Raw genomic sequence first — 20,985 nt, forward strand, 5'->3', positions numbered from 1 at the left:
ACATGCCATAACATTGGTTGAAAACTTGTTTTCTCAGACATGATATTTGTATGATTATAAAGACATTGCATTAAGGGTAAAATAAAAAGCCTAAATTAAATTGATTCCAAATTTTATAAGGTAATTCTTTTTTAAATGGATTGAAATGTCACCTGAACAGAAACAAACGGAATCTCTTTCCCTGCTTGGCAATGAGGAATTGGACAAATGGTAGTCTTTGATGCATTATAACGTGTTCCATCTGGTAAATTGTTAGACTTTACCAGCAAATGAAATCATCACTATAATCTTTGTGAACTAAAACTACGTATAGATTCAAGCAAAACAAACAGTTCCTAACTTCTTAGTAAAACTCAAACTAAAATTGCAAATGACACTAATCCCATCTCATCTCTGAAGCAAAACACGTGCCTACACATTCATCCTGAAGCTAAAAGCAAGATTGCTGACCGTGGGATGGGGCTGATTACCTATCTCAGACATTTACATTCTTAAATATTGCAACACATTGGATTTTGCGGAGGAGAAATACAAAGAAATAAGATATTGCCCTCCTGATTAGAAGTTCTAACCAGCTGATTTAATACGGAGTTTATTGGCAACATAGAGAAGGTGACTGATGTTAGTAGATGGATAATTTTGCAGTAGCTTCAAATTAGAAGTGAAATCACCACCAAGTAAACGCCTCCGGACAATAATCAACATTGCACAGCAGACCCGAAGCAGTGTTTCCTGCAAGTTGATAAGTAATATTTGTTATTTATTACAGTAACAAAAAGTATGCTTCTCCACCAGATCACAAGTATCTCATAGCCACAGCAGATCGAATACCCTCATCATCCCAACCCTTAAGGAAAAGAATAAAAGAAACACAAGAGTTTAGGCTTTCGTTGTTTGAATTTACACTTAGCACGTCCACTTAGCACGTCCTCAACTCACAGCTTAGTTCAAGTGGCAAAAGTTGAGGGACTTGTGACTTGGGTCACAGGTTCGAGCCATGTGTCATGTGAACTAAGCCTGGTATTTAAGTGGAGAACGGTGAAGGTACGGGCCCATTATACCCGAGTTTCGAAGACTGCCATTGGCCCCATATGGATTTCTCAGTCCTCAAGAAAACAATCTACACTCAAGTCTTAACAATGGCACAAGAGTCCAAAAATCTCACTTCTGGAGTTGGACCACCTAGCTTACATGAATTTCATAAATAACACGCTGCGATGAAACTATTAATCGAGTGGAAACCAAAGATATTATTTCACATATATTTAATCCCTCTCCAGTTGAGTCAGTGAAAAACGACCTCTCAATTTGCGTATTCTACTTTCTCCTCTTCTGGAAGGACTTAACAGTAAAGTCCCTAATGCAAAAACATTAAAGGATAAAACTATGAGCTCATGCAAGCAACTCCTTAAAAGTAATATAGCTCTAGAAGTGTATTTGAGTAAGGAGATGGATGATGACAACCCCCATATGACTAGGTAATTCAGAGGATCAGATATTGGCAATTATTGAGGTGCCTTGCGGACCATTAAACAGCCCATTGGGGTGAGCAGAAACCAGAACGGATAGCAACATTAGTGGAATATGAATCTCTCTCTCACTCTCAAATTTTGAAGCACCTATATAACTTTATTGCTCTTTGTAGAGAATCACTTTTAAATTTCTCTGTGTAGGATGTGCAATTTTCCCCTACAAGTCAATAAAATTACTTATCGAAAGAAAAAGGAAAAGAAAAGGCGTATCGAGATGGACATAACAAAAGGATGGAACATCAAATTTTAACTCCATGACATCTGACCTGAGGTCCTTCAGGATCACTTAGGAGCGTGTCCCATATAAAAAGACTGTCTGCAAAATTGAACTCTTGCGTCAGAAGGAGAGTTATCCACCTGAACGCATAAAACTGTGGATTCACCTGTTAACATCAAACATCATACATATAAAAGATCAGTGTCAAGCTAATATCTAGCATCTAAGGGAGAAATAAGAAAATGCTGCACTTATTGTACCATCTATGCACATGCCATCAGTTAAACCAACAAATTCAGATGTAAGAAAGCACAAGAAAAGAAACCTCTTAATGCACCAAGAGCAATCACAAACATATGGGATGTCGTATGACTTTAAAGTCGTCTAATCCAGGCAATTGATTCTCTAGCACAGGAATTGGACATATACAGATTCTCAGACACATGTTTCGAATATATCCTCTAATAGTAGATTGTACCACCTGCTCAATATTACTTGAAAGGCCAAAAAAGAAGAAAACTCCATACAAATCCTACTAAAGGAAGGTGGATAACTAGGATCTTGAATCGAGAATATTGTTCAGCTCAGGACAGGCTACATGCGTATCTGAATCAATTGTCAATTGGTTAACTTTGCTGCCCAGAATATATAAAGTGACAGACAATGAACCATGGTTTTCATTCCAAAGGAAACAATTCACAAATGAACAAGCCCAACGTGTTTCATGGAAAGCTGTTGGGCTTAAAATTGACTTCTCCCAGGAGTGGGCATAGTCACCTGCACCCTATGTTACGCTTTACCTTGACGTACACGTGTCGGACGGGTATGATAAGGGGTGTAGGTGGTCTCTTATACTTCAAAATACACGAAAAGTTAGCAAAAAGTTTGATATACCATACCAGATACACACCCATAAGTGGACCATGTAACATAGGTTGCACTCAAAAAATAAGGTTGCGGACAAGACTAAGCCTCCAGGTCGACAAGTCCATTAACGCTTCAGTTTTTTAAATAAGTGACTACACTGATATTATAAAACATGTCATCAATAGTGTAAATTTGCAAATAGCAGAATTAGCAACCAGAGAGAATGCCTAAATTAGATATTCTCAAGACTTGAATAAAACGGAATAGCCAATAATGCACTAAACAAGGAATTTTACATTAGTTGTCACTTCAAGATGCCGCCATAGCTCTTCATCATGTTCTTTCAAAAGTTGAGATAGCCTTGTAATTGTGGCACGAATACCAACAACACTATTATCAAGTTGCTGACAAAAATTATCACGCAATCCACTCAACAACTCCACAAAGCAGAAGAAAGTATCTGCTTCTGCGATTGCCTGTATAATTTCGCGGATGGAAATGATAAACAGACTGATTGACGAGGACATTTGAAGCTTCATTCAATAAACAGCTGAAAGAATAACTCAGTCTAGTAAAAGGATATAGCATATAAAGGTTTTGACAAACTGAGTAGCACTCTTGACCAAACCATCAAGATACAGAACCACAACTACCATAACCGTAGAGAACTAGAGCACACAAAGGAAAACCAGTAAGGCAAAAGCAAGAAAAAATAAAGAAATGTGTTTAGAACAATTCATTGGCTGAAGATTAGCAGTTGCAGGTTTCGGAGAATTCAGCTGGCCCCAAATTCTTTAGGGAAAATTACCAGCTATCATGTTCTGCGGGTAACAACCAGCAAAACGTGACTAAGGGAACAAAGTATCACTTACTGCATCCTCCTCTTTGGGATCATTCCTGAATACATAGAAAAGTGGTGCCAAGATCTCATTCATCCCTTGCACATATCTAATACCAGGATTCAGTTTGGCAAATATAATGAGTATAATCCTCAAAGCATCCTGAAACCAAAAGATATACCTAGTCAATCCACAGTGGTTTGTATTTATCAAGCCAAAAAGACTAGCTCTTGCCTGGTTAGACTTTGCAAATGGCGTGTCCCCTGAGAAGAAGTGCAGATCTGGATGGGTGCGCTTTACATCCCGATCAATCTGTTCGATAATTTCTGTGTCCTACAAGCAAATAGTTTAAGAAAAATTCTGACTTACTCCTATCAACGTGAATTTTTTAAAATGTTCATTGTGTACAAGGGACAATCATGATGGAATTGATACTCGTGGCAGAAGTGTCCGGTGTAATGTAAGTATGGTTGAGGCAAAAATTAAGTACATAAGTTGATAAATTACTAAAACCGACAACAACTTCATAGCAAAAACTAAATTAAGAAAAGCTACTTTCAGAAGAATCTGATCCATTTGTTCCCTCTCAGAGTCTATTATGGTCACAATATAACAAAATACAGTGTTTGGTGGGGGTATCAATTCTTTTAGGGGTCGTTGTTACACCTCTCACATTCATACGTTGAGTTTCGCCAAAAGCTAATTGTCCTAGCGGACAAATTTTTTTCGAGGTCATGGGGATAGATATGTCCATCTTGAGTATATAATGGAGTAAAACCATGTTTAGTAAGCCTCGGGAAGGTTTAAGACTCGTCGGATCATCGGAGTTAAGTTTCGGCGGAAGTTTGGAAAAAAATCACAGCACAACATGCGAGCAGCGCGCTTTGCGGTGTGCTCAGCAAAGTGTGCCAATGGTGAAGTACATGCGTTTAGCAAAGCAGACGCTTTGCGTCTGCAAAGCTCGCCGCATGTTGTGTCGGTCCAGAATTTTCTGGACCACTATATATAATTCGACCCAAATTCATTTTACCATTTTTGGGCATAGTCTGAATATTCTCCACACTTCATCCACAAAACACAAAGGAAATTGATGATCAACTTCATACAGGAATCAAATGTGAAACCCATTAAAGTCATCTAAGCCAAGAAATTCCAAGAGAAGTGAACTAGGGTTTTCATAGCGAAGGATAACTAAAGGCTTGTTTTTCACTATCTAAGGTAAGTTTACTTTCAGAAGAATCTAGAGATCCATTTGTTAAACACCTCTCAGAGTCTATTATGGTCACAATATAACAAAGTAGTATAAACAAAGGAAATGTTCAATTTTCTTCAGATTGTTTAGCTAATGGTCGTTGAAGGTAAAAACGTGTGCATTAAAGGAGAACGAGCGTAGATTGTTAAAAAAAATTCCTTTCTTTCTAAGGCATGAATCTTATAAAGAATTTCCTTCTTCAAGAAAGCAATACTTGATGAATAATACAGATAAGAGATACGTTATGAGTATGATGATGGCTTAAGTCTAAAGATTCTAAAGTTCATGATATCTAGTTCCATAAACTATGTATACGATAATGTTTCTCACAATTTAATGACCCTATTTACGCAAAGGTTGCTCGTTGTGTTGCGCTCACCTTAAATGTTAGTTCCTTGAGGTGAGATATGATGAAATGATCACTCCATAATGTAATCGGGGGTTCTCGACCTTATGTCACTCCGATATTGTTCTGATATAAGCTCTAAATGCATGTTCCGAATGCCTATGTTCGCTTAGGGGCTTTCATATGAGGTAAAGATACCGTAAATAATGGTAATGAAGAACCTAAGTTTAGAGACTATAAAGCCCATCATACGATATTTTTATGAGGTTCATGCTACGAATATGATATGATTTTCATAGATTGTCTTTAAATTCAAATGAATGCTCTATGAAAAGTTATGATAAGTTATGAGATGTATGTGATATTGCTTACGTGGGTACGGATAAGGTTTAATGTGTATGTACGGTACTATGATATGTATAAGATAAGAAAAGGTAAATGCGACAAACATCTCAAAAGGTATTTGATCTTTCATTTTTTATCTTTCTTCACGTTTACTTACGTTACTACTATGTTTACATATAAAGATTTAACGGGGGAGGTGACCCAAAGTTACTGCGATGTAGCACTCGCGTTACTTCGGAGGTGCTATGTTGAATTGTTATTTTGTGTATATATTTGGACAATGTCTTTTATGTTAGTACTCCGGTAGAGGCTAGTAGATACGCGGTGTGGGTAGTATAATTTGTATATACATATATGTATTATTTTGATAACCATATAAAGTGTATATGTTTTAAATGACAATAGTTTTATGATTGTGAGCGTAAGAAATATGAATGAAAGCAGATGAGTAATAGAATGAGTGGTGCTCGGTGGTTAATGGCCTTAGTCGGGTCGTTCGTTTGGTTGGAGTGATTTGAAAAAATTATCGCAAAATAAAGTTCTGCATGAAATAATACAGTTTTTGATAGCAGGATTCAGAATGCATAACTAATGTAGCGTTCGGTTGGCCGTAAAAGAAAAACCTCCCTTAACGAATGCAATGCTTGGTTGGCGGTACTAAATATGCGAATTCAACTATTCAAGAGTTTATGTATTATATTATGTGGGTTAGAATGTGTCATAAGATTATAACCATTAGTAATACAGAAATAAAAGATTTAAAGATGAAAATGCCCTTAAAGTAGGTAATCCCTACATAACATACCCTGTATCTTTATGCACTGCATAACAACTCACATTATTTTTTACCATATAACAATCCCTTCATTAATACTCAGTATATAAATAATCCATATATTATACCCCGCATAGCTAGCATAAGAGAATGTACAAAATTGATTGTGACATTCAGTTTTGAGGCTTTTTTTTTTTTTTTTTTTTGATAAGGTACAGTTTGAGGCACTTGTCTTGAAGACATGTACTCTTATGCTCCCATAATGGTGCTCAAACAGAAGAACCCCAACATAATCTTAGAGGTAGATACTGGAAAAAATATATAATTCGAGAAAAGGTGGTACCTGGAAGAACTGATTCCAAATGCTACTTTTCCCAAGACTCAAAGGATGCTCTCCCTGAGTTACTTCTGATCTTGAGAGTACACCTTTGCCGTCAATGTCTGTTCCTGTTCCATCATTCTCAAGAGTTGCAGACTTCTCCAACCTCCTCGCAATCTCTGACTGCCTAGCCATAACAACATTCAGGAAACTGTTGTACTTGGAAAATAAATGATGCTTCCAGAATATTAGAACTCGCATAGTATACATGAATTATTGATTCCATGAGAGCACCTTTTGTTTCTCTCCTAGCCCTAGGTATTGGTTCCATGAGAGCATTTGTTACAATCTTTCTATAACCTTCTCACCAAGTGGACTAAGATAACATGAAACAATTGTAACTGGACTTTTTTTTCAAGCATCTTCAATTAAAATGAGCAAATTCAGATTAAGCACCACGTTATACAATTTTCTGAATTGGATCGACCTTTTTTTCTTCAACCCTTCACATTAACTGACAAATAGGAAAAAATTCAAGAAACATGACCATCATAGTGGAAAGCTCTTAAATTTGCAATAAGCAATTAACAACTGATGAACAATTTGACATCTTCTACAAAATCAGACCAAGGGTAGATTTAAAGCGACATAGTCTCAATTTTGTAATGATAAAGAAATAGAAAACTTTGTTTTTGAAATAGAGGCAATGCAGTAAAAGTCATCGCTTCAGTGCTTAAAGTAAAGAGGTGATGCCAAGTCAGTAATTATTGCTTTATGGGTGAAGTCATGTGCTTAATATAGGCGTGTGCTTCAAACAATGACGCACAAAGTGAGCAAAAAGAAAAGTGGCGGTTTTTGGATCTCAAATTTGAGTAATTGGGGAATATTGATTAGTAGGTACTAGACTCATTTATATTTGGCATTTGTATCATAGAATTGGGCGTCTTCACTTCTTAGTTTTCATTTCATGCCCATGGACCTTGTTGCTTTTTGTGTTTTTCACCAGAAAGATGAGAAGCACCCAACAGACAAAGGAGGGATAAACATGACCCTAAAGGTCTTTTATGGTATTTTATTTATTATGAATAATAAGAAGTCACGGATTAGTGAAAAAATCAGAACTTACAGGATTCATTAGGAGCTCCTCTTTAAATTGCTTGTACTGAGACCTCTTTTTAGCCAATTCCGTTGGCCATAATGCTCTCTCAGTTGGCAAATACCCCAACAACAGCTGCATAAGACACTCAAGATTGATACATATATTTGACAAGAACCTAAGATAAGACCTTTTCCTATCCACAAACTTCTAGAAAAAGAATTCTCTCCAATATTTAACCAGAATAAATGCCAGAGAAATAAAATCTTTATAATATTAAGTTGTGAGACACATTTTGTACCTTCCACACTGTAGAACGAATGCCAGCTCCATCTGGTATCCCTTGTGATGCTAGCCTCCGGACTTCCCCCAAATCAATAATCTTCCTTGACAACTACATCCAATAAAAAGAAAACAGTTGATTAGCAACAAGAAGAAAAGGAAACCCAATTTATCTCAAAGCTACCCTTGCCCGAAAGCGGAAGAGGTAGCTCACTAACCTACTGGAGTAAGTAGTCTTGTCCGAAAGCCTCAGGCGAAAAGACAGCATAAAAGTAACAATGTTCTGAAAGAAAAGAAGCCTTAAGGTGAGTAAAGGTGTGCAGGTAGGTTAAAGTGACTAGTCGTTCTTATCCGAGAGCAAGCAAGACAACAAGGGAGGTTTAGGCAACTCGCTGGTTCCACTATGGGTTTCCTTGCAGGCGTGTCCACTTGTTTTCCTATTCAAGTTGTGTTTCAAATTTTAGAAAGTTCAGATTCTTATTGCCACCACTTAGCATACACTGGTTAAAAGGTTAAATGGTTCATTTTTCTTAACTTCAGATGAGTTGGGTTCTTTACACCAGGCCTTCCTATCCCAAAACTAGCTACTCTTTCTGACGTCCTTCAGTATCAGGTCTCTTTAGCCCTCAAGCAGCATAGTAATTTTATCGCCATTGTGTGTATTCAAAAGACAAAGGAGACTAACAACCGTCATTGACTAATTAAAGGTTTCTCATACTCATACATGGTGGATATTAGGGGTGTTTTTAAGTGTGACAATAGGTTGTTTGTTGGAGGGGGGACTAAAGTAATAGAACTTCCTCCGTCCCAAAATACTTGCGCTAAGATCTTATTTTCTTGATATGAGAAGAATTGCAAGTTATATTACTTTTCGTATGATGTATTCAAATATCTAAATTTTAATTTTAAAATATTAAATTTATCTAATCCAGTTTAGCTTCGAAAATTAGTTAAATTGACTCTCACGAAGCAAAAAGTTACAAGTATTTAGGGACGGAAGGGAGTACCTTATTAGCTAATACAACAAACATTATAATCTAGAACTAAGTAAAAACTAATGCCTATCACTCTTTTGTATTAAAACAAGATAACTAATCCCAGTATAACTAATACACCTGATATACAGTACTATCCTTATACATCCTTCCAAACGACCCCTTTAACAAACTATACATTATAATCCATGCTATGAACAGTAGTATATGAATCAAATGAACTCTTAATTAAGTGTATTCACCTCTTGTGAAAGCTGAGCCTGGCGAGAAATATCCTCAGTTGAAGAAATAGTAGTTGAGCTCCCATTTTCATCATCACTACTTAAATTACCAACAATTTCCGCCTTAGGTCGAATCTCAGCTCTTATCACAGCTGGCGGCATCACTGGAACTGCCAAATTAACCGATGATTTTGTAACTGAATTCGTTGATCGATTCATATCCTCACTGTAATTTGAAGTTTTCGAACCTAAATTCGTCGAGCGATTCGTATCCTCACTGTAATTTGAAGTTTTCGAACCTAAATTCGTCGAGCGATTCGTATCCTCACTGGAATTTGAAGTTTTCGAACCTAAATTCGTCGAGCGATTCGTATCCTCACTGGAATTTGAAGTTTTCGAACCTAAATTCGCTGATTGATTCGTATCTTCACTGTAATTTGAAGTTTTCGAACCTAAATTCGTTGATTGATTCGTATTTTCACTGAAATTTGAAGTTTTTGAAGGAGTTAACGGTTGTTGAGGTGTACGAGAAGACCAGAGAGAATTGTTGAGCCAATCTGGAACCTGATTTTTCGCCATTTCTGATTTGAATTGGAGAGTTGTGAGGAATTGAAAGGCGAAGGTATTTATAGTCTGTTGTGAAGTAGTTGGAATTGGGGAAGCGCCATTGATGAATTGCTTAGGGACATTTGGGACATATCACGTGACAATCTCGTGAGCATAATCTTTTTTAATGGCCAAAATACCCCTAAATTGTTCGAAATAGGATAATTGTGACCTTTTCGTTTTGTTTTGTTGGTCGACTACTCCTTCCGGTCCGTTTTACTTGTCATGTTTATTGTTGCATGTCTATTACAAAATATATTAATTGAGAGGGTAATTTGACTAGATTATTTTTATTTATTATTTGATCTCAATTTAATATTACTCTCTTTTTTCACCACATTAATCTTCACTCATTTGTTGAGTAAGAACTCTAAAATGACAACTACTCCCTCCGTTTACTTTTACTTATCCACTATGGACTTTGGACACCTCTTAAGAAATAATAAATGAAGTGCATAATTTACCATGATACCCATATTATTTGATGTATATTTTTAATGAATTTGAAAAGTGATTTGAAATGAATAATTAATACTATGGGCAAAACAGGAAAAAAGAAATTATTTTTTCTTGATATACTAAAAGTGATAAGTAAAAGTGAAAATTTATTTTTAAAATACTGGACAAGTAAAAGCGAACGGAGTGAGTATTTTAGACCATTGTTTTTAGCAAAGACGGCAAGTAAAATAGACCACAAGAAGTAACTCAAACTTGTCACTCTTACTAGGTAAGTACTCCCTCCGTCTCAAAATACTTGTCGTGTTATCATTTACACGCTTTTTAAAAAAACATTAATTAGGATAATGTTTAATTATTTTACTCTTATTTATGTCTGAAGATATAATCTCATTTCATTGAATATTTACTCTATATTTTGAGATAGAGGGAGTAGCTCAAAAATATCCTTTCACTATCGGTTACTCTAGAACTGGAGGAAAAAGGCCAGTTTTACCCTTGAACTGTTTAAAAGGGTACAATTTTACCTCGGATTATTTAAATTTTATTAACATAAATACGTGGTTTAGTTCAAAACTATTTGGTTCTCCCAAATTCATACAGTAAACCTACATCCACCCCCGTTGCTAAATTGAAACATCTCTTTCAACACGTTTAAAACAAAGGACCTACACAAGATTGTGATATATTTTATACGTATCGAGGTCTTTCACTAGATTAGACATTATCATCTCACATCAAAAGTTTACTCTCACTAATCTAGAATAAGAACAAGCAGCGGCGGGCCCAAATGGACGTGGACTCCTACTCTTTCAAAAAAAATTATATATATACCTTGAGAAATTAATATATATTTAATTATGCACTCTAACAAACGAAAGTGTCTTTCGCAAGCGTTGGTTGCAAATACATCGCTTCCCTTACATGTCACCCCGGATCGAACCTGAAAGTCACTTTTAATTATTTTTTTAGCCTATTTTTAGGAAAACAATAAGCGTTAAATGAGCTCGCCCAGATTCGAACCTGCATTGTCACCACATGTTGCATAGCCTTAGCCACTGAGCTATCTCTTTCATTTGCTTCATTGTGTTAAATTTTATTTATTATACATATTTGACCTATATACTTGTATTTTCATCACTGCTACGCTATTAGTGACCGCCGTCCGATACGGTATTATCCCTCAGTGGTCCTTAAATTTTTTGTTGGCGTTTATGTTAAGATAATGGTGCCGCCACCGTCTTAAAATCCTGGGTCCGCCTCTGAGAACAAGGACCAAAATTGATTAGGTTGGAGTTGCTAAATTGGAACAATATCTCTTTTGGCACGTTCAGAACAAGGACCTACACAAAAATTGATTATGTGTTCTCATCTCACAAAAAGAAAATGCCCTCATTAATCTAGAATAAGCAGAAATGATAGATTGTTACCTATTGAAACTCCTTTGATCTGGATGTTATGCTTTGTCCCAGGTGAGGTAAAACATCTTAATAATTTTAGGAGATATAATCAATTGGTGAACAAGTTGAATTATCTTAAAGAAATTTTACTTTGTGATGAATGATTTTTGAATTCCCATTTGATATTTATCCCTTTGTGTGTATAAAGATCTGCTCTAAGAAGACGATTATGAAGGATTAAAGAAATGAATGGATTATTAGGTGTTTAAACATAGTGTTGACAATGCCACTTTCTAATAGACGTTTTATTTTCCGCTATTATGTTCTGGTTGGAAATACTAGTATATTTGTCTCGCAAGAAAGGAGTTACAAGATCAATGTAAAACGGTAAAAGCAAAACTTCATGTAATGGCATTGGCAATTTGTGAATTCTTATGGATCAAACAATTATATAAAAGAGATTAATCACTAATCAGATTAAACTTGCGAGGTTCACTTAACATTGTATTGAATCGAGTGTACCATGAGAAGATCAAATATTTAATGATCACTTCGAACATTCTGGAGTGGTTTGAAATCTATTGGTATCTTTGCAATAATCATAAACCATATGTTTGCTTCTAATGTCTTTATATGATTTTTCTTGACTATGATTAAGTTTCCAAAATTGCTTAGAGTTCCACCAAAACTTTGTAGAATTGCACTTGATACCATTAGAAGAAGTGCAACCTTCAATATTGAAGCCTTGGAATTGAGCTGTGAATGGAGAATTTGACCAATTAATTTTGGCACTTCCATTATCTGTTGCCCAAGTTTCTCCATTCCATATTGTGGCCTCTGATTGCATTGGTTGTGAAGGGTATCCAACTCCTCTATGGGAATTGTTCTTGTAAACCCTAATGGGTATTTCATCTACAAAAAATCTATAAACAAAAAAAATCAATTAGACGATAATCATGTATTCATTATCAAATGAAAACACCGAATGATCATTCAAAGGCATGGTAGGATGGTTGAAATTTCTTAGCCTTTAACGAGATATTTTGAGTTTGATCCTAGAAATAATGAAAAACCTTTTGCTTGAAGTCTTTTGAGTTTGATCATTCAAAGGTATGGTAGGATTGTGATAGGGTGGTAAATACTAGTGGAGGATCTAGGGGACTGGAAACCCCCGTCCTTCGCCGGAAAATCACACTACATGCACAAGGTCACAGTTTTTTTTTTTATGTATATATAGTAAATGTTGAACCCTTTTAATTTGATGAAAATCCTACCTCCGCTATTGATAAGTACCGATCATCCTTAACCAGATATCTCGGGTTTGAGCCTTAAGAAAGGCAGGGAGTGCTTTACTTTCAAAATGGGATTTTTTGAACAGAATTTGAATTCATTAACAACAAAGCTGAGTACCGAATATTGGATGGAGACACACACACGAAAAAAAAAAAAGAAAAAAAAAGGGTAAACAAACTTACACAGTCTGATGTGAGTTCCAGAGGATTGAGTACTCATGAAAGTTTGCTGTTGGATCAAACCAAAGTTGAATTCTTTGCTCTCTATCACCAACACCATTTGCAAATACGTTTGTTTGCAATGTGTATGGTTTCCCTTCTCTATTACCCAAAAACTCGAAATCCAATTCATCATGGTTACTTGTATGTGAATGTAGCTACCAAAATGTCAAAAGAAAAATAGAAAAGGATAAACAATACAACTTACAAAATAAAATTGAGTGAATTCAAAATAGTCAGACCCTAAATATAATGAAATATTTATAAAACCTACACAAACTAAAACAACAACTGCATCCCAAGCTAGGCCGGCTATATGAATTTCATTGCCTATGTCACTCTATTTAAGGTTGCTCCAGTTTAATATTTGTAAATAAAATATTATAGTACTATAACGGTTTCTGAAATATTTTTATGGCATATATGTCTCTAACAAGACTAGAAAGGTCCAACAAATATTGTATCTAAAGTAAACGTAATAGCATGACTAAAACTTAATCTCAACAAATTGATACCATCTGTACATTTTTTTTTCTTGCTGTGCCTTATTTTTTCGTCAGATCTGTATGAATTTCAAGAGACGAATATTTATAAAACTTATGGTTAAAGACTAATTGCTTTAACTATCAAGAAGTGAACAATTTTGAGCGTATAATATGTTCTTACGTAGAAGGTTGTCACTACTCCAGCCGAGTCTTTGCTTGGGAGCTTTATTCTCATTTTGAATGATCCAGAGCTATAACTTTGTTTGGACTGAATTCCAGACCCTGCAAATTATTTTCTTAAAAAAAAAATACTCATTTGATGTTTAGGATTCTAAGAATACAAAAACTGGAAAAACAAAAACGAAAAAGGAAAAAAGTTCAAATTTGTTCATGTACTATTCGAAATTGAGTAACTTTGCCTTCAATTAAACTTTTGGTCTAATCTTACTGATATTGTTAAGGAAAAGTCTCATTTTTGCCATTTATCCTTAACGGAGCTCCAATCTGATAGTGATTTTAAGTGATTGTGAAAAGTTGAGGGATAATAACTATGCACAGTTTTCCTCGAAGAATTTGGATGCATGGAGTCCAACCATTTCACTCTGGAGCTCCATTAATGGTACAGGCAACTACGAGACAATTTATTGACGAGAAGGATATTGAAGAGACCAAAAGTCAGAAGGCGAAATTGAATAATTTCCGTTAGTATAGGGACAAATTTGAAACATCTCCCTATTTAAAAAGTAGTCACTTTATATTTAGGATTGAAAAAACTAAAAGAAACGAGAAAGAATACTGCAAAGGAAAGATCACCAGAAAATTTATCAAGGGATAGCTGAATTTCTTCTCCATTGTTCAGTGACTTCACATTGTTATTCCCCCAAGAAATGTTGTAATTTTTATCAAATGGTAAAGCTTGACCTTCAAAAACTCTACTTAATACCAAAAGAGCACTTAGAAGTAGATGGAAACCCATTCAGTGATTAACAAAATTATCTGGGACTGATTTTTTTCTTTAAAAATCTGGATCCTAAATATATTCAGGAAGGCTCTTTTCGTTTAATGGTTGAATGAATAAGTGGTGTTTTAAAGTAGCTTAACTTGAGTTACTAGATCAATAAATATGCTTTCAAGTCACATGAGCTAGTTCTGTTCTTAAGTGAAGTAACTGTTGCATGGGGCGTGGGGGATGGGGGCACTATAAGTAACTGATGTGACAAAATGCAAATTTTCTAACAGTATTCTATTAATTCTCATTAATAGACTGAAAAGTTACAATGACAAATGTTGGTATTTAAAATGTAAAATTGTTCTCTTAAAACTAAGGAATCAAGCTCATCTGGCAATAAGAGAATTCATCCTATATACCAATTCAATTTTCATAAAAAGAATCACATTCTCAATCTCATGGTACATTCTAAAATATGTACTTCCTTAAACAAATGCACATCAAAATTTGGATAAACAAAAATGGGTGTTGATACTGGAGATAATAGTACACTCACTCTCCCCTCCCACACCCCCTCCCTTCTCTATGTATGTGTGTCAGTGTGTGTATGCCCAAAAAATTATCATATAAATTAAGAAATTTATATCAAGTTTCTTCATAGAATAAAATGTATGCATCAGCTCGAAGAACTTCCTCCAACGAGACCTCACGAACACGAGAGTCACTTGCATAATACCACGCAAAATCTTCCGCATTCTCGTCTTTCCCTGTGATCTTGGGACCTCCTCTAACATATGCAACATAATGACCTCCCCTCATCGTCCCCGAATGTACCACTACACCAATAAGGTGGTATTTGTATGTCTCCTTCTGCAGGCACCTGCATAGGCATCATGTATCATCATGCCATTTCAGCAGAGACATTCCATTTTGCAGAAACTTGTTAGAAAAATGGCATATTGCATGTGCACTGAACATAGGGCCATTTTATCGAAGAATCTTTGAGATCGCTTAAATACTAGGACATTGGACTAATAAAGCATGAAGCTAACACACCACAAAACTGTATTGAGAAAAATATACCAGTAAAATTTAGTAACACAGTTAATAAGCAAGCACGACATGCACCAAAATGTCTCCTCCCCCCCCCCCCCCCCCCCCTCTGCACGTTCTTAAGAATAAATTGCAGTCTTGTCAGCTTTTACTTTCTTTCTCCAATACTATGATTTTTGCTGCTTCCTACTCCACAGCTTTTTTAGACAGTCTTGAATCCTTTTATCAAATGTTTTTTCCCTCTTCTTTTTTTCTCCCGTTATTTTGCCTATAGATGTGTTTGCCATCACCTGTCCTACGCATGTCTCTACCTACTCAGCCACTCTCACCATTCTTCTGAATAAGCTTATATTATTCCATTCTACTAGATGATCCAAATTAAATATTTATTCAGCAGCAAACCAATAAATAATATGGACAGGACTAACTAGCTTTTCACAGAGAAGAAGTGGACTCGGAAAATAGATGAGCACAGAAATGAAATGGCAACAAGTAGCAACTTTCTTAATCAATCAGATGTCTTCTTATCTATACTCAAAACATATTAAATCTCTGTTACTGCATTGTGACACAAATAATCTAAATCCACCACTTCCCTAGAAAGGAAGATGAGTCATTACTAAATAAATAGTGGCATTCTTGACAAAGATTCTAAAACTGCTAAACGACGCATGCGAAATTGTGCATGTGCTCATATTATGTTTAGACCTCTAGCTTGTCCTCTGAACTTCCTAATATGGACCCCAAAGCTTTTGACGTTGCTTGTTGAATTTTGTGTAAATATGAATCAAAATATTAGAATTTCAGTCTAGTGAACAAGGGATAGTGGGACACTCAAAAGTCCAGAAAAAATTAAATGCCAAAATGAAGGAGAATTAACAAACCTGGTGTCAGCATATGGTTTGAGATCAACAATATCTCTAAAATTCACATGGCCACTCAGCTTACTCAACCGTCCCCGAGCATCTTGACTGAACCTCTTTAGATGAATTGTCAAAATAGGAGGGACCTTATCAATCAGGATCCGTTTAGTTGCATCTCTCTCAACTCTAACTCTTTTAAGGTCCGTCTCCTCATTCTCACTTTCTTCAGATTCAGATTTAGCAGAAATCAGCGGAGCGTCCAGCAATTGAACTTTATTGCTCTGATAGTCGCTATACACTTGACTACTAGCTTCACCCTGATGTTCCCGTGTGCCGTTTTCTGATAGCCAAGAGACCGAATCTCTCTCAGCTTGAGGGCTGGTTTCCTTTTGGGATAACAACCTGTCCTCAAAAGTTTCTAATGCATCTTTGTCTGTACTTCCATTAGATGTTCCTGAAGAAAACACACCATCTGGATTTTTGTCCTCGTCTCCGTTCACTATACTTTGTGATCTAGGCTTCGTCAATTTATTTTTAGATCTCATTCTCTTTTCTTTTAGAACTTTTGTGCAGTTTTCACATTGCCATGCATGTTCAGTTTTGGAAAGAAGCTCGGGCTTTGTAAAATAAGCCAAACAACTCTCCACTGATACTGGAGCATCTGTATCATCAACCTCGTCCGGATCAGACTCGCTGATACCCTGAGAAACAGCAGCATTGCACAAAGGCTGTTCAGAAGGCTGTGCATCAGAGTCGGGTTCATTAAATAAATCTCCAAAACCATCCAAGTCCAATGAATCTTCTTCCAAACCAACAGCAGCTGAGGATACCTCACAACCTTCTTTTAACATGTCGCCAGCAGTTGAGGTTACTTCTTTGTAAGGAAGTAACAGAATCTCTGAATCTTGTAGTTGTAACGGGACTTCATCTTCCGATAGCCTCGTATATGAATCTGTTCCAAGATTTGAATCCACATTTATGACGTCTGTCATTCCAGAGTCTTTAATCAGTAACTTTTTACTGAATTCCGAAGCTAAATCACAGTCTGGTGATTCGGATTGTCCTTGATCATCCAAACACATTAAATCATTAGGAGAAGAAATGTTGTCTATACATGTTAACTTCATCTCTGTATCAGCATCCAGATTATTCTGCAGAGAGTCAACAGGTTGAACAGAATTTCCAGTTTCAGAACCCTGATTAGTCAGGACATGGTCAACTTGTGAAGCTCCGTCATCATCATTTGGCAGTGTATCCTGATCGAGAAAATCTAACCATGTTGAATCATCCACTGAAGTCAACTGCCTAGTCACACCCTTGCAATTTTGCTCATTATGGGACTTCTGAATGGAACATAAGTCCTGTGACGTGAAACCCATATCATCAACCATAGCACTAACATCAATGTGTTCTAGCGATGCATCAGAAGGAACTGTAGGATGCACATGGCTCTGAGATTTTTCTCCATTTACAAGAGCACTTTGAGCATTAAGATAAGCTGCATAACTACTAATTTTAGGTCGAACTTTTCTACTTCTCTTTGGAGGTAATAATTTTGCATTGGAGACTGATTGAGCTCCTTTGGATGGAGGTTTTCTAGTTGGAACGGGCAATGAGAGATCCAAGAATGGCTCATAGACTACAGAAGTGTGACCGCACTCAATACAACTAACAGTACTAGAGAGTCGACCACCAAAGATGTCATCAACAAAAGTTGGACATGAACTCAGAGATTTAAAGCCATCCTCAGAAGATTCGATTCTCTTTCGGAGGGTCAATTCCTCACTACACAGACGATCAAGTAAGCAACGAAGCAATTCGTGACTGTCCTGCTGTTGGTATCCTCGAAACTGTGGAGCCTTTGCACAGATTGAACCAAACAAAGATTTTGGATTTACAGAATTTTTCGAGGCAGCTTCATTGCTCGTCTCAGTAAAGAGCTTCTTCAGAGCAGCGGTAAGAGGACCAGCAAAACCATCAAACTTAAGGAAGTAATCACGTAGTCTATTCATTGCCAGTAGGTTCTGCATTACTGAATTGAAAAAACACGTGTTCCCTAAATTAACCAATCCCCTAATTACATAACCACCTTTTCCACCAGCATTAACAGAAGCAGAAGCTTCTAGTTTAATCCCACTAGTGACACTCCCAGCTTCCACATCAACACTAGACCCTTCAGACAGACGCCTTTTAATCATCTTGGCTATGTCCCCGAATACATTTGTTTGTTCACTGCCATCCTCTACTTTCTTAGCGTGAAGTAGAGTATTGCATAGAAAACACCAACGAAGTTGAGGATTTTCAAACTGTATAGCGAGGGGGTGATGGTAATGTCTCGCATGCCGAACTGCATGGCTCTGAGGTGTAGTAGGGAACCCAACACCTCCGCACGAGAAATGGCCACATACTAAACAGACCCAAATGGCTTTAGACTTCTGCTTGAGATCTGCACCTCCCTTATTTCTACCTTTTGTCCTACTAGCTCGTCTATCAGCTCTTCCTTCCCTGCAATCTGCGCACCTAACAGGTTCCGAAGACTCAAGTTTAGCGGAGAATCTGTCCACATCAATAACCTTATCAATATGTGGACATCCTTTTCTTTCATTTACAACAACAACAACTGCATCATCAGGAGTATCAATATTCTGACTCTTTTGTTCAATAGGATTTGCAGATGCAATGCGATTCCGCGTCTCCTTGACAGCACTTCTGGCCTTTTTCTTAGCCTTTTTCCCCATAATTCCCTAAAAACGACCACAAAAATCAAATGAATTTTAACTTGCATACCCTGACGGTGCAAACAATTTTTACACAACAAAGGGGTCGTTTAGTAGGTTGTATAAGAATAGTACTAAATAGGGTGTATTAGTAATGCTGGGATTAGTAATCTTGGGATTACTTATGCTGGCATTGTTTTTTATCGATTGTTTGATTTGTTGTATTAAATAACATGCATTGCATAATTTCTGAATAGTACTGAATAGGGTGTATCGGAATAGGAATAGTACTGGTATTGTTAATGTCATGGTTTATAATAAGAATAGTACTGAATAGGGTGTATAAATAAACTGGTATTAGTTGTACCAGACTTAGATTTGCAACCAAACATTGTACTAAGATCTAGTACCAGCATTATTCTACCTAATACACCCACCAAACGGCCCCTTTGTGTAAATTAACTGGTTATAGTAGGCTAGTTAGAAATTTTTTTAGCTACCAATCTGCACCTACCAGAGACATTTACATTGTGATTAGCTTTTTAATGACCAGATTGCATAAGTATTTTAGAAATCAGATGTTTACACAAAAGTTAAGCTTAAACCAAATACACTTAACAACACATTCTATATATGACTGACTAGTCAAGTTGACATATAAAGGCTTGAATTCATAGCGCACACTATATATAACTGGAAACACACAGAATCACAAAGTTCTAATTAACACAGTCATGAACAACAACAATAACAAAAAGAGATAATGGTCAAAAACACACCTGAAGTATCATTTTTTTGCGAGTTTCCTACCTGAACTATCAAGTGTTTGTGTTTCCTACCTGAACTATCACCAACTATTTATCAAAACACACCTCAAAGCTGGCTAGACCAAGTGTTTGAATACAATCGCCAAAAGGCGCGTGACAGCTTAATTTGCCCATAAAATTTCGTCCACATGGCAGCTGACTCATTAATTTCGAGGTGCATTTTCATAAATAGTTGGTGATAGTTCAAGTAGGAAACGCAAACACATGATAGTTCATGTAGAAAACTCACAAAAAAAAAGTGATACTTCAGGTGTGTTTTTGACCATTATATCTTCTATATTTAACTGACTACTCAAGTTAATATAAAAACGTTTGAATTCATAGTGCACTATATATAACTAGAAACATGAAAAAGCACAAAGTTCTAATTAACATAGTCATGAAAAACAATAATAACAAAAAAGATTATGGTAAAAACACACCCGAACTATCATTTTTTGCGAGTTTCCTACCCGAACTATCACCACTATTTATCAAAACACACCTCAAAGCTGACTAGAACATGAATAAAATCTCCAAAAGGCGTTTGACAACTTAATTGTCCATAATATCCCGTCCACATGGCAGCTGACTCATTAATTTCGATGTGCGTTTTGATAAATAGATAGTGATAGTTCAGGTAGGAAACGCAAACGCAAACGCAAACGCAAACACCTAATAATTCACGTAGAAAACTCGCAAAAAAAGTGATACTTCGGGTGTGTTTTGGACCCATATCTCTTCTGACTAGTCAAGTTAACATAAAAACGTTTGAATTCATAGTGCATATATATCTTCTGACTAGTCAAGTTAACATAAAAACGTTTGCATTCATAGTGCATATATATCTGGAAACGCGAAGAAGCACAAAGTTCTAATTAACACAGTCATGAAAAACAACAAAAACAAAAAAGATAATGGTCAAAAACACACCCGAACTATCATTTTTTGAGAGTTTTCTACCTGAACTATCAAGTGTTGGCGTTTTCTATCTGAACTATCAAGTGTTGGCGTTTTCTATCTGAACTATCACCACTATTTATCAAAACACAC

At 36.2% G+C, this 20,985-nt stretch overlaps 3 protein-coding genes across 5 annotated transcripts; all 3 read right to left on the reverse strand.

Moving 5' to 3' along the window:
• Positions 1 to 258: 258 nt before the first annotated feature.
• On the reverse strand, positions 259 to 9,747 carry LOC132068250 (uncharacterized). 3 transcript variants are annotated; one of them, XM_059461779.1, is made up of 11 exons: positions 9,539 to 9,747; positions 9,355 to 9,487; positions 9,108 to 9,279; positions 7,890 to 7,982; positions 7,619 to 7,723; positions 6,517 to 6,675; positions 3,690 to 3,788; positions 3,489 to 3,617; positions 2,913 to 3,092; positions 1,799 to 1,915; positions 259 to 732 (listed from the first exon to the last, which is right to left on the reverse strand). In XM_059461779.1, exons 1-11 carry the CDS (start codon positions 9,663 to 9,665, stop codon positions 568 to 570), a joined length of 1,479 nt encoding a protein of 492 aa, XP_059317762.1. In that variant the 5' UTR covers positions 9,666 to 9,747; the 3' UTR covers positions 259 to 567. The 3 variants fall into 3 exon arrangements, with proteins under 3 accessions (XP_059317762.1, XP_059317763.1, XP_059317761.1); XM_059461780.1 differs by having other exon boundaries at positions 9,355 to 9,385; positions 9,488 to 9,745; XM_059461778.1 differs by having other exon boundaries at positions 9,355 to 9,746.
• Positions 9,748 to 12,073: 2,326 nt separating this feature from the next.
• Positions 12,074 to 14,520, reverse strand: LOC132066289 (xyloglucan endotransglucosylase/hydrolase protein 2-like). The gene is made up of 4 exons (XM_059459628.1): positions 14,358 to 14,520; positions 13,726 to 13,826; positions 13,024 to 13,217; positions 12,074 to 12,471 (listed from the first exon to the last, which is right to left on the reverse strand). Exons 1-4 carry the CDS (start codon positions 14,518 to 14,520, stop codon positions 12,096 to 12,098), a joined length of 834 nt encoding a protein of 277 aa, XP_059315611.1. The 3' UTR covers positions 12,074 to 12,095.
• Positions 14,521 to 14,837: 317 nt separating this feature from the next.
• LOC132068251 (ubiquitin carboxyl-terminal hydrolase 2-like) lies at positions 14,838 to 19,387 on the reverse strand. Its single transcript, XM_059461781.1, has 2 exons — positions 16,431 to 19,387; positions 14,838 to 15,373 (listed from the first exon to the last, which is right to left on the reverse strand). Exons 1-2 carry the CDS (start codon positions 19,145 to 19,147, stop codon positions 15,139 to 15,141), a joined length of 2,952 nt encoding a protein of 983 aa, XP_059317764.1. The 5' UTR covers positions 19,148 to 19,387; the 3' UTR covers positions 14,838 to 15,138.
• Positions 19,388 to 20,985: the final 1,598 nt, after the last annotated feature.

The sequence above is a fragment of the Lycium ferocissimum genome, chromosome 8 (assembly GCF_029784015.1).
Source record: "Lycium ferocissimum isolate CSIRO_LF1 chromosome 8, AGI_CSIRO_Lferr_CH_V1, whole genome shotgun sequence".
Taxonomy (NCBI): Eukaryota; Viridiplantae; Streptophyta; class Magnoliopsida; order Solanales; family Solanaceae; genus Lycium; species Lycium ferocissimum.